Source organism: Poecilia mexicana, unplaced genomic scaffold (assembly GCF_051168715.1).
Source record: "Poecilia mexicana isolate PSO_F unplaced genomic scaffold, ASM5116871v1 scaffold_15, whole genome shotgun sequence".
In the NCBI taxonomy this organism is placed as follows: Eukaryota; Metazoa; Chordata; class Actinopteri; order Cyprinodontiformes; family Poeciliidae; genus Poecilia; species Poecilia mexicana.
This window is the reverse complement of record NW_028263384.1, coordinates 14,570,850-14,584,297: the sequence shown is the minus strand read 5'-3', so window position 1 is coordinate 14,584,297 and position 13,448 is coordinate 14,570,850. Positions and strand designations below refer to the sequence as shown.

Below are 13,448 nucleotides of genomic sequence, written 5' to 3'. Positions count from 1 at the left end.
TTGATTTAAACCAGTTTCCCCATCACTTTCTAAATAAAGCAGCTCAACAGCCGGATGCTGCAACCCGCTGTTTTTCAGTTTAAGAAAATTCAGAATTAAAGGTTTAATTTCTGAGTAGAAAACATGTTACAGTCTCTTTTCTTGCATTGACAAGGCAGTCAACAGCAGAGATGATGGGGACGTATGCACAGTTTCACCCTTGCCTTCAGATAAAACCAGGTTTTATGCTTGTGGAAATAGCAGCGTAAAAAGCTAAAAACAATCTACTTTATTTTGTGAACACGTAGCTTCTCCCCGTAACAGAAGAATGAGTTCAATCAAAAACAATATCAGCAGGCGGCACATAGCAGGGAGGTAGTCCTTGAAGAAAAGACTTGTCAGCCTCACAGAGAGCAGAGGCAGCAGGTTGCTGTACAGTACTGCCGAAATGCGCCGATTCTCTGTGACCAATTAGAGGCAGTTTCAGTCACCGTGGGACCTCGAGTCAGGCATCTTCACAAAGACACAAATGTTCTCTGCCGGGGAGGGAGCGCCAGCAAGACACGAGACGGCACGGGGCAGGGAGAGCAGCCTTAATCAGGGTAAAACCCGCTTTGATGTGACAGATCTCACGGAGGCACGGGAGCAATTGATTCTATTTTAGGGTGAAGTTCTGAAAAGGAATCATGATCCAAATCATGCCAAAGAATAGTATGTTGTTGATTTGAATAGAATCAAACGTGTTCCTCTGAAGAGGGAAGGACTGAAAGAATGGGGTCAGCAATGTGCATGATGGGTTTTTTGTTATTCTCACTTCGGCTGGCAGAGACATTGGGGTACCTGGCCAGTATTAAGCACCGCAATTAATCCACTGGACCCCGCTCAACAGCCATTCTCTTTTCTCATTGCCCTTATCTAGACTCAGTAACTGTTGCCTTTTACTGCTATTGGCTGACTAGATATTACCAACTTTCGAAGGACGACTCCCATTCCCAGCAGTCGTCTAGACCCAAACGTAAGTTTTGTCTGGTGACAGGTGAACTTCTGTCCCCCATCTCAAGTCTGTTGTAGCCTTTAAGAGTTTTCATTTCTAAGATTGTCATTTAGTTTATTCAGCTACAGGCTAACTCTAGCCCTCCTCCCTGCCCCTGATGAAGAAAAAATGTCTCCCCACAGCATGACGTAGCCAGAACTACATTTTCTCTGTAGGGGAGGTGTGAATAGGGAGGTTTGTACTGTTAGTTTTCTGCACTGTATAATATTCCATTTGCCTTTCAGAACCTCAGCAGAAAGCATAAACACAAATTTGAACAAAGAGCTCCCTTCATAAGTGCTAATGGAAAAGCATGTCACTCAGAGAATGCAAACACCAAAATAGTACACATAAAATTGCACATTAAATAGTCCCTGTATTTAATGCACGTCCCATTCCATAGCATTTTTCTTGTGGGATAATAATTATTGCACATGATCAGGTTGGATGTGCTGGAAAGTGAGGTTTGAAAAATTTGCGAAGCATTTGTTTTGGCACAAGTGCTGCAGTTCTCTTCTCCAACACTGCGGTGAACTAATGAGAAAGCGATTTTCTGCTGCTGTTCTCGTCCAGGAGGAGTAAAAGCTGCAAGTCAAGGGCTGTATGCGATGTCCTGTGTTTCCTTTGATAGACACTCTTTAAGCTACTTTGAATAATTAACTGTTTGATAACTAGAATCAGTTGGAAAATATCTATAGTTGAATTGAAATCATATTTTCTTTCTCAAGACAAAACTTTTTTGTGAATTGGCGCTATATAAATAAAATTGAATTGAATGAATAATGCCACACAGGTAGAGTAGAATTAGAAAAAAAACATCCTATTGGAGTTAATTCATATAAATGTATGCGCTTAAGAATCTCGAAGCAGAAACGTGTTGAAATTGCTCCGTTTTATTAAGTCTGTCTTAAGCCCAGATGGGACTGAAACTTGCATATAATAGTAATAATAAAAAAAGTTGATTTCTCAAAGTCTGAAAAATGAGAACGGCACACATTCACAAAGTTTTGTCTTAAATAGTATATTAAGGCAATAGAACCAGTGAGGACACACTAAACACAAAGTGGCTTCTTGCTAAGTAGAGCTAGAAACCATTTCATGACTGCTTGCATATTTTATTTTTTATTTTGTTGTCTTTACAATGAAAATAAATGCATAATAGTGTCCGCTGAAATAGAAGTAAATGCTTCACTATATGTGGTTTGGCATTCTAGTCTCGTCTTGCTACTGGCTAAAGGTACAATTATAAACAGGTCCACTTGTGGCACATATCTTTAGAAAATAGCATGGTGTTGGCAGCCAAGATGTGCTGTAATTAACTTAAACTTAAATGTGAAAACAAACAAAAGCCAAAAGCTTACAGGAATGCCACATAAATTATATATATGATCAGTATTTCAATTAATTTTTGCATACAAAATTTGACTTACTTGGCTTTGGCATCGGCGTCCTCGTGGCCTTTATTAGAAACATCCTCTAAACCTCCAATCAAGTGCTTGAATGAACTGGAACAGTAATAATAAATGTTAAAATAGCTCTGAGCAAACTTTTTCTGACACAGATTTTGCTATAAGAAATCACTGCCTATTCAGGATAAATTATTCAAGAAAATTCTCTTAAACTGCATATGATATTTTAAAAGCTTCTGGTTACAGGGAGCAGTAAGGTGCAGTTTGTACTCTGCAAGTGATCTGCGAGGAGAAAATGACCAGACAGCCATAAAAAATACTGCCAGTTACTATTAAAAATTCATTAGCCTGCTTTTAGAGACGATCCTCTAAAATAAAAAAAAAATTAAAAAAAATTGCAGCAGGCAAGGCTCATGTATGCCACAGAAGTAAAAAGAAACCCCTGAGCCAACAGATGGTGAGTGAGCGAGTGGGAAGTTTAAGACCAAAAGTAAAGAGCACATAAATGTTTCACTGATTAAATTACAGAATAAAAAATATACTCTGCTGAACGATAAGAAAGCCACTGAGCAATTTATAAATCCTCACGAGGTTTAAAATCCCAGTAGTTAGTTTGTACATTTTTTGGTTATAAAGATTAAATATGCAAATGTAGCTAAAAGAAACAAAACAACAATGTTCTTTTAACATCCTATGAGAATAAATTCAGCAATGGATTTGACTCGGAAAATGAATGTCGTGTCATTCATGTGAAATAAATCTGACACACTTACACTTATAGCAAGGTACTTCCAGATTTTCCTTTAAATGATCATTAACGATTATAGTAAAAAAAAAAAAAACATCCAAACAAGGCAGTTTTCATGCGATGCTCAAGACCAGCCCTCCTGTTGCCTGACTTTTTTTAAGAGAAGCTTTTATTTAAGTATTTGTCTGATCGAGTTTTGCCTTCCAAGGGGTCAGCGGCTCCCTGCCACTTGTTTTTATTGCGTCTTTTTCCCACAGCTACCGCTGTTATCTTTGTTTTACCACTTAAGCTGAGCTGCTTTCATTTTAAAGAATCCATGGGTGCTCGGAAAATGAATAAAAGCGCGCGGAATAACAAAGATTGAAAAACAATTATCCTGCACCAAAACTGGCCTAGCTGTTTGACACAGGCATTAGTCTGGCTTTGTGAGCTGTGAAAGCATTAGCTGCCTGTGTAACAGGCAGCAGCAATCACCCATGCTGGATGACTCCTTTACTGTTTTTTTCTGAGGCCAGATGAATGTATTGGGTAAGAGGACTCCAACTGACTCTGCTTTTCTATTCTCCACAATTTCAAGAGGCCAAATAACAGAGCTAGAAACCCTTATTTCCGTTCATAGCAGAAGTAAAACTAAAAATAACTACAATTGTCCAGCTTTCCTGTCTTAAGTCTTTGAAATGTCACAAGAAAATGTCCTTCCTTTTTGGTCTATTTGCAGTTACAGAGCGACAGAAATCGCTGAGGAAAGCAAAGTAAAACAGTCACATTCACAATTTTTGGCTGTAGATGTATTATAAATCAACATTACTAAAAAAAGAGTAAATAATTGTATTGGAAAACAAAAATATCTGCCATTTACTGGCAGATAATGTAAAATATTACTACTATTACCTCAAAGTAATCAAGAAAGTACATGTTTTTTACATTAAAAGTTCTGACGTAGACGCAATAAATTTAAGGACATTGACACGATTTTATTTATCACAGCAACTAATGACTTCCAATTTTTAAATGATCTAATTAAATAAATTGACTTTTCATTGATATTCAAGTTTTTTAGATGCACCTGTGTTTAGTTTCTTCAGATGTATCTTAAATAATTTTGGCTTTAAAGTTAGGGGTACAGAGTGGATCTCAAAAGGTTATGGGATGCAGAGATTTGACCTTAGTGGGAGCAGCAGCAGAATTTAGGAACCAGCTTGTGATGCAATTAATTCCCTTTTCTTTTCAGTGCCCAACAGGGCAAAAACAAGATAAATTTTGCTACTTACTCTCGATCGATAACCAAACAGGTGACTGCCTCTGCTGCAATGACGTTAGCTGTTCTTATGTCCTCCCTGGAGGAAATAAAACAAAGAAAGAAGAATTAGCACTTTTGAAACAGTCGTGCAAATAAAAATCAGCAATGCCATTATTAAATCTCTCTGTTTTTGTCATAAAAAGCTTTTTTAAGAACTGCGGCAGCGGACACCGTTAACAATCATTGCCTAATTTAACTATATTCCCCCTAATTTAACGTGGCATGCATCATTTGCAACAGACATCCCACATCCCTGCAGGACTGGCATTACTCTTTATCATATTTGACACCGAGTTCATCTTCCTCTTCAGATGAGTCGCCCCAGTCACATGAATCTTCCGAGTCCGAATTCCAAGAATCCATCTTTCCCTCTGAAATATTTTCAGTGCATGAAGAACCACAACAATATGTTCTAAGTTAGAAGCAGAACTGAGCCAAAGGGAGCCTTCCAACAGAAGACATCTGTACTCTTTCATCAAAAAAAAAAAAAAATAAAAAAATCTGTCCAGTTGAAGAGCAGTCAGTTCTGCTATAAAGAGTAGAAATGCAAAAAAAGGGGGGAAATTCAAATATTGTCCCATAAGCACATAATTCCCTATCTTTTCCGGAAAAAAAAAAGACAAAAAAAAGGTTTATTTAAGGTCGTATGGTTTAATTTCCAGCAAATCCAAAACTAAAACACATGTTGGCCCTGACTGTGTGGGAGCAAATTCAATTCAGCCGAAGTGCTACCAGTAACTGGCAATCACTGTCTCTGTTTGCTGTGAACTCCCAGAGATAGATCGACCTATTTCAATGAACAGAGGTGACAATCCCTCTTCATGCCATCTCTACTGCCTCTGCTTTCCCTAGTCCAAACACACTCATAGGCACGGCCACCCACACCTCACCCCTCGCCCCCAAACACACATAAACACTGCCTCAGACTTTCTGCTGACCCCGTTGAAAAAAGGTCACAGCTGGTGAGGGGAACAGAGTTTGAAATGTGAGGACGACAGTGAAGAACAGAGCAGAGAGGAGGTTGGCAGCCTTTGACAGGGGGGGTAAAGGATATATCAACAGATGACCACGCACGCTCTCCAGCTAGCATAATGCCTACTCTGGTATATTCACCCCCGATAAGCTGTTGTGACCTGCATCCATGATCTTAGCATAATACTCAGCATAATACTCGGTTTCCTCACCTGTAACACAATTTAAATTACTGTGAAAAAAAAAAAAAAAAAACACAAAATGGGTGACTGGAAATGCAAAACTGGGACAGCTGCAAACAATGAATAAAACGGTCATCCATCTGAACAATGCAACGTGACATGGGGGTTATTAAATAACAAAACTAAATACGTAAATATAAAGGGTTACCCATCACTTGTCCCTGCAGGTTTCAGTTGCTTCTTAAGATAATGAGAATATTCATATCTTTGTCACGTGCACAGTGTTCGATATGTTATTATACACTGCAGGTGGCAGGCTATGCTCAAATTGGTGTCTGATTCACATAAAATTATTTGGTGTAAAATCAAAGGGCACCTTTAACAATTTCTAAATTATTTAAACTACAATTCTGAATGGGAGAAATAAATGGAGGATCTACCGTATCCACTATTCATGTAGAACCCACCACTTTTAAATTCCAACATATTGATACAAAATTCAATTTACCACTCACTCACATACAAGCACAACCACCCACACACACATAAACACACACTTCACACGTTTTTACTTGTCATAATGAGCAACGGTTCCACCCACGATTGGCTATGCAAATTAATTGTCTTCAGAAAGTGAACCATGATGACAGAAAAAAAAAAAAAAAAAACAAAGTAGCACACAGGGCTATCTTGAAATTGTGTTCATGCGGCCATGAAACATCCTGAGGAGACCATGAGAGGTTCATATTACCAGGAGATCTTTTACACCTGTCCCCTGCTGCTCAACTGCAGCTGAGGAAAACAACACTGGATCGCCCTGGCACTGATGCTGGCGATGTTCTTTATGAAATATAATCCCGAAACAATATCTGTCACTGTGACTCATTTGTACAACGCCGAGTCTAAGTCAACCTCGATGGCTTTGAACCCGCCCATTGAAATGCCCTGGGAAGGTGACGAACACACTTGCACAAGGAGAACCCAGTGCGTTAAAAGCAGCTGCGCGCTGTATCCGAAATGCCCTTTGGAGCCATACAGAAGCTTGTGGGGTGGATTTCCACACATGAACATGATAATTGGACAGTGATCTGCTGTCCTGAAACCAGGGTTGTGAAAACAGTGCACACACACAAAGACTGTAGAGTGGAAAGTGTATCTCTGGTCATAAGTGAGAGAAAAATAAAGAAGATGATGATAAGGTGATTGAAGAAGATCTGTGGTTGTTTTCCAAAATATGTACTTTTGCAAACAAAATTAATAAAACCAGTAAAAAAACAAGATTTTTATGTAATATTATTGGATTTTATCTCTAACAATTATGCCTACATAGAGATAATCTGTAAATTAAAAAAAAATTGTGACTGCAGAAATGATTAGAGCTGCAATGTTCTGACAAATATTTGCTTCAGGCCTTCGTTCTTTACTCATTGTCACTGTAGCTCCATAAGAAATTTTCAATTTTAGTCGCATCTGGGAGGTCACTTGTTTTGTACTGTATTTTAAAGCTGCACTGTGGACTGTAGCTTTACGCACTTAATTATGCATGTTAACATTCTGCATATGTTTAACTTTAAACATGCTACATTCGCTCAGTACACGTGCGGAGAAACGGAAGAGTCCTACCTAAAATTAAAGGTGCATGTTTTTGAACCATTACTCCCGTTGTAAAAATCACATTCAGCATAAATGCATAAATAAAACCTGTTTTCTGGCATACAGGAATGACTCTACATATGCTGATTTAAAGTATTTTATTAGATTCCAACATTAGATGAAAACATCAATGACTCACTCCCTGTTCGAAACTGTATTTCAGCAGAAAAAAAAGCATTTACAGTCCCATTCCAAGTTGAACTGCAAATTTATGAATACAATTCCAGTTTTACTGTCATACAATAAACATTCCTGTATAGTATGTGTTATCATGTTGCAGAGGCATGTACTACAAACAACAGCTATGTAAGCAAATGTCTACAGGACTTTAAAAATATTTGGTATGTTTTATACAAATGTTTAACAACCAGGGATTACATACAAGGACATAAAACAGGAATGTAAATATAAAGCATGAACAGCAAAAGATAGGAATGTGATTTATAAGATGGGAAGAGTTGGAGTGAAAGGAATGAGATAATTCTATACAGCTGTGCTAACATCTTTGATCAATGCATTTTGTGCTGCAACCAAAACCCATATTAGGAAACGTTAGCAAAATTGTACATGCGCAACACGACTGCTAAAAAGAAAAAAAAAAACAACAAAAAAAACGTTCAGATTCCGCCTAATATTTTTGTTACAGCATAATAGCAGTACCTCTACTAGCAGGTTCTGGGAAGAAACAAAAATATTAATACAGCAGCTAAAAAGATCTGTGACTGCTGTGTTTCATTACACCAAGGTAAACTGCAAAATGATATTCCGAATATGCATAAAGCAGAATGAAATGATCAGACTTTAGAAAGCTAAAAGAAAAGAAGCAACTACTTGATAGCCCGTAAATCTAACTTCCAGCTTTTTTATTTTTCAAATGCAGATAGATTGGTCTTGAATGCAAAAGCTGCAAAATATGTTATTTTGACATAAAAGAGTGTTTGAATAAAAAAATAATAACTTGGCTGACAGAGGCAGCATACCAACACAAACGCTGGCTGATGGCAATAATTAATGAGATCGCTGTTGTTGGTCTCTGAATTTAACCTGATATCGCATTGATCTGTCACTGAGATCAGCAGACATAGACAGTATTCATTCAGTGGATGTTTTAAGGTCAGAGATTGTTTGAAGTACTGTCACATATATTGTGAAGACAAAATTTCACTCTTCTTCCTGACAGAAAACATTAGGTAAGCTGTAAGCTATTTCAAAACGGCACACCAACGTGGATGCATTTCATTTCCTGGAACACGCATCTACTGGGATGTGCACATAAATACATACAGCGATGTTCGTTCGGGGTTATGCATAGACGTTCTCAAGAGAAAGTGTGTAATCTATTATATCTTCTACTGTTTCCCCTCGCCAGCCCTCACGAGAGTTTCAGCTAATTATATACATGGCAGGAGAATAGACTTTGACTTGTAAATATGTTGTTCTCATAGATCAAAGACCAAATCTCCAGAAAGACAAAAAAGCTGGTGAGTAGGGGCTATTGAGTTTCATGATCGAGAACACAGACAGTTAACTCACAATTACAAGGACGACCCTTTGGAAGAGCCCTCTGATCAAAAGCTTGTTGCAAAGACGGCCAGCATCTCTAGCATTTGAATTTCCAAGACATGTTTATCTGTCAAAGGTGGGGTCGAATGCGCTTATCTTATTCGAGACGCTCCGTTACAAAATATGTTTATGATGCTCAGATGGATACAATATGAAGGGGAAGTTGGGATAGAAAAAGCACTTTTTGTTCTTATTTCTTCATTAAACAAACCTGGAGGAGCCTTAAGATGCTTTGAAAAGTCGGCAGTACAAGACAGCAGCTTACATCTATTTTGTAAAGTAAATATGATAAAGTCATATTCAGTTAAATTGAATTAAATATTCGTTCTGGTGAGGCTCATTTCTGAGATGAAGAACATTTAGAAGCAGGTCACAAATTACATTTGAGCACATATTTCAGCAATGATTTTTAAAAATTGGCCTGATATAATATTCTTATTCTAAATGTCATGTTTTCATTAGCTACAAGCGAGAAATAATCATAATTAATAACAAAAGTTTTAAGACATCAATCTATGAAAAGTGTTTCACTTAATGAAATTTAACTTTTCAATAATATTACATATTTTTAAAAGAGATTAGGCATGACTTCAGACATTTTTTTTCCCCTCACCACCATTTGAAGGGTACATATCATGCATGTCACTCGATAATCATATATAGCTATGTTATCAAACTGAAAATTAAGGCTACTGGAGACAACAGATTTTGAGTGGGATTGAAATGAGGAAACAAATGAAGTAAAATGAATTGAATGCAACAATGTGGACTGTGATCCAGTTTGGATCGCACACCACTCATCATATAAACTGCCGTTAGAATAAGACTTACTGTTTCCACATGTTGTACTTGTTTGATGAAAACCCCTAAGAAAAATCCAAAATGTCTGACCTTACAAAGGCAGCTGACCCATATAATCATGACAGATTTTGTTTTCTTGAGGAAGATTAATGAGGAGATTATTAAAACCAGAAAACCCTCAAAGTCAGCAAAACGTTTTTTTGCATTAAGTAATTATTTTACATAAACAGACTGTAACACTGTCGGTCAGAGAAAATCATTCTTGGGACCATCTCTCATGTCTGTTGCTTTTGTATTTATCATGTTTCGTGTTTTTTTTTTTTTTTTTGTCTGCTAAAAGCACCATACTGCTGCTTTTGCAGTGAATAACTGCATGTAAATATGTTTTGCTGTGTTTTTACAATAGTAAAATAATATTGGTGATTCACTTTGGCTCGTCTCCTTTGGAGAGAACCTTCTTGAAAACGGGGCTAAGAGGAGAAACCTTCATCAACTCATCCAAGCTGAGGCTTGCAAAAGTTTGATCACTGAGGTTGGTTCTGTTTCATTCTGGACATTAGTAGATTAGTCAGCAGTGTTTTGTTCATTTATTTTGTACAATAAATAAAAGTGAAAAATTTGATTAAAAAGTTACACAAAAATGAAAATGCCTGCTTTTGTACAGAACAAATTAAGTATAAGGGCTCTTAGAAAAAATACTGAATGCAAAATTATTTCTTAGCATACAAAACATTAATATTTCAACACAGCCAGGAAGTGAAAAATAACACAAAATGGCCCACAAAACTGATAGTTACATCTTTTCTGTCTTTGACTGCAATACTCATCGATTGTCATATGCATTTATTTAAAATGTACACAAAAGCAGTTGCAGCAAATATCTAAATTTACATAAGATGTGATAAGATGACACAGAATTAGCATTATGGTTTAGTTTGCTTAGTTTGTCTTGGCTTAATTTTTCTCTTTTGTTTTGCATATTTGTGTTATTCCCTCAGCCTGTCTCTGATGTTTACCTTGCTTTCTGTCCCTCCCTCGCACTTGATTTTGGTTGCTGATTGCAGTCATCTGATTCTCATTTACCATCAGTTGTTTGGTAGAGATTCTCATTTTTGTTCTACATCAGGGCCGATTAATTCAAAATTTCCACCTTTTTGACAGCCACTTTGCTATGTTCGTATCAAACAGCACATATTACAAGTTATTAATGTGTAAAGATCACATTTTTATTTCTAACATGATACTTCCACTTGCACCGGATCATGTTTCCTCTGACTCGCATGCATTTTAATAATCAGCCTACTTTATATCCTGCAGTCATTAGTTTTTAACATATGGGGAAAGACTAGCCATCTGTGAAGCTCCAGCTGTCGCCGGCTCATTACTTTCAATATCTCCAGGACTCCCGGTGAAATTAAACACTCGTGTGTTTTACCAGCACATAAATTGAAAATCTTTCCTCCCTCATAATCCTGTTTTAGGTTGGTCGTAAGTTTTTGTTTACGTTTTAAAGACAACGTGAACGTTTGAAACCTGATTGGCTACAGATCTTGCATTCAGTGGCCACCAGATGGCGACATGTGCATTTATTTTTATAATGGAGGCTATGTCCATGAGTGCATATCTTATGATTCTGCCTGACTAATCATAGATAAAAACTTGAGATTACTCTCTCCCTTCACAATCTATGTTTGGGTAAAACTTTAAACACAGAGAAGCAACGTCACTACAGCATTAAACAAACTGGAGGAGGGTAACACCACTCCTGGCCCTGGACAAAGGTCTTCAATGCCAGACATCGTCTGAATTTCTTTTTAACAGGGAGTTGTTCTCTGGTATGTGAATGTTGAAATAAGCCAAATGTTAAACAATGTATTATGATATCTTTATTTATATAACAGATCTTATTGACAGAAGCATGTGGAATGTTGGATGTTTTGCTTTACATCTGAATATTTTATGCACTTTTTCTCACAGATACATAATTCTACCTTTTATTGGAGGCAATAAGTGAAATATTTCATAGAAATGTCCAGTACAGATACTCAAAGAGAGAAAAAAAAATGAATTACAGTAGTCAAGAACAGCATGAAGATGTATTTGCTGGCAAAGAAAAAAGGAAGTGAGAAAAAAGAGAAAAGATTGTCTAAATAAAATTTGTCTTTAAATGGGAGCACGACATTTGAAAGTCAGACACAAAACCTACTGGATTAAATGGTCCTATGTTTTCGGTTTGTATTAAAATCATATGGTATATGCAAAAAAAAAAAAATTTACTATGAACATTAATAGTTCTTTCATTTGCTGTAAGTAAACACACCATACCTAAGTGAGGTCATGCTAACTAGATAACTTGGTGTGGATGGTTTTTACTGATGTAAAAATGATCAATGTTAGCAATGAGTTTGAAAATGAAGTATAAAGAAGCACGATAGCTTGAAGAAAAATAAAAAATGAATCTGTTGTTGGCAAGGTTGTTGCTCACTAAGGTTGTCTTTTGAAACTTAAACAGATAACAGGAAGGCATAACAGCATAAACTCTCACTCTTATCCTGAATTTTCAGCATCTGTCTGTAAAGGAACAAGCTGGATTTCGAAATGTTAGCAACCTTTTGGAAATCTCACAGTGAAGCTAATGGAGTAAATTCTCCTAGTGGCTTTGTTGTGACTCTTACAGCTGAATCTACTTTGATTATTCAATTATGAACATTTGGTTCTTCCTAAGGAGAACCACACCATTTGTTTTTTGTTTTTTTTCATCATTATATGGCAGAATTATAGTGCAACCAATTGCCCTGACATACCTACCACATTGTTTTCTGTTGTTTAGATATGAATTTCTTAATCATTTACAAAAGTTTTCCATGTTCATTTAAAGGCCCCCACATACTCTGGCGTACTTCAATCTGCGGAGCTCACCTCGAACTCGAACCAAACTAAATTTTTAGAAAAGAGCAATTCAAAAGCCAAATGCCACTTACAGCATGAACGCCAGAGAAAAAACTGTTGCTTTAGCTACAGGTCTTTAACAGAAATCTGAACTGGCTGAAGTCTGTATCGACAGGTCAAAGTTTAACAAAACCGGCAATCAGCAGTAAACCCTTGATCAACAATTCTATAAAACACAACCTATTATATCAAAGATTTTCAATATCAGCTTTCATTGAGGCACACTTGATTTTACATCAATGACTAAAGCCTTCTCTGTGCTTCACTGTTGTTGCATCTCATTGGGTTGATTAGCAGATGAAGATTCTTAGACCAGATTTAACACCATTATAATCCCTGACTGAGTGTTGAGGCTGTTATTTGCACTCTTCTTTTACCAAGCGGAAGTGAGAAATGTCAGTTGTTGCTGGACACAAACCAAATCTCACTCCATCTTTATGATATCAGCCTTTGGTGTACTGGGTTTTAGTTTTTCCCCTGATGTATCTCTCAATCAATAAAGCAAAAGGCTATTTTTTTGTTTGCCTGACAGCTTCTGAAATATAAGAAAATTTTAAAATGGATGGTATAAAAAAATACTCCAACTATTAATAGTGTAAAGAAAAGTGTGCCTGGCTAGACAATAATAATAATAAAAATAATAATAATAATAATAATAATAATAATAATAAACATTTGGCAGTTTTTTACAGGTGTCAAATGAACAGAGTTGCAGCAAAATAAAATGTAAAAAAAAAATTGGAGTCTATTGGTGATAATTTTATAATGAAAATTGCTAGCACAAACATTCACATCCATCAGCCGAGCCGAACACTAAAACAGCCGTCACCAACACATCTTTGGTGCTTCCCCTTCTTTC

The 13,448-nt window shown here is 36.7% G+C and overlaps 1 protein-coding gene across 2 annotated transcripts in view; it reads right to left on the bottom strand.

The window, feature by feature from the left end:
• The window catches only part of LOC106915466 (cGMP-dependent protein kinase 1), a 95,219-nt gene that overhangs the window by 9,971 nt on the left and 71,800 nt on the right, over positions 1 to 13,448 (bottom strand). For both annotated transcript variants that reach the window (XM_088013519.1, XM_088013518.1), the window contains exons 8-9: positions 4,441 to 4,506; positions 2,443 to 2,517 (exon numbers count right to left, since the gene is read on the bottom strand). In XM_088013519.1, the coding sequence (XP_087869645.1) occupies positions 2,443 to 2,517; positions 4,441 to 4,506 (141 nt within the window). The remainder of the gene's footprint in view (positions 1 to 2,442; positions 2,518 to 4,440; positions 4,507 to 13,448) is intronic.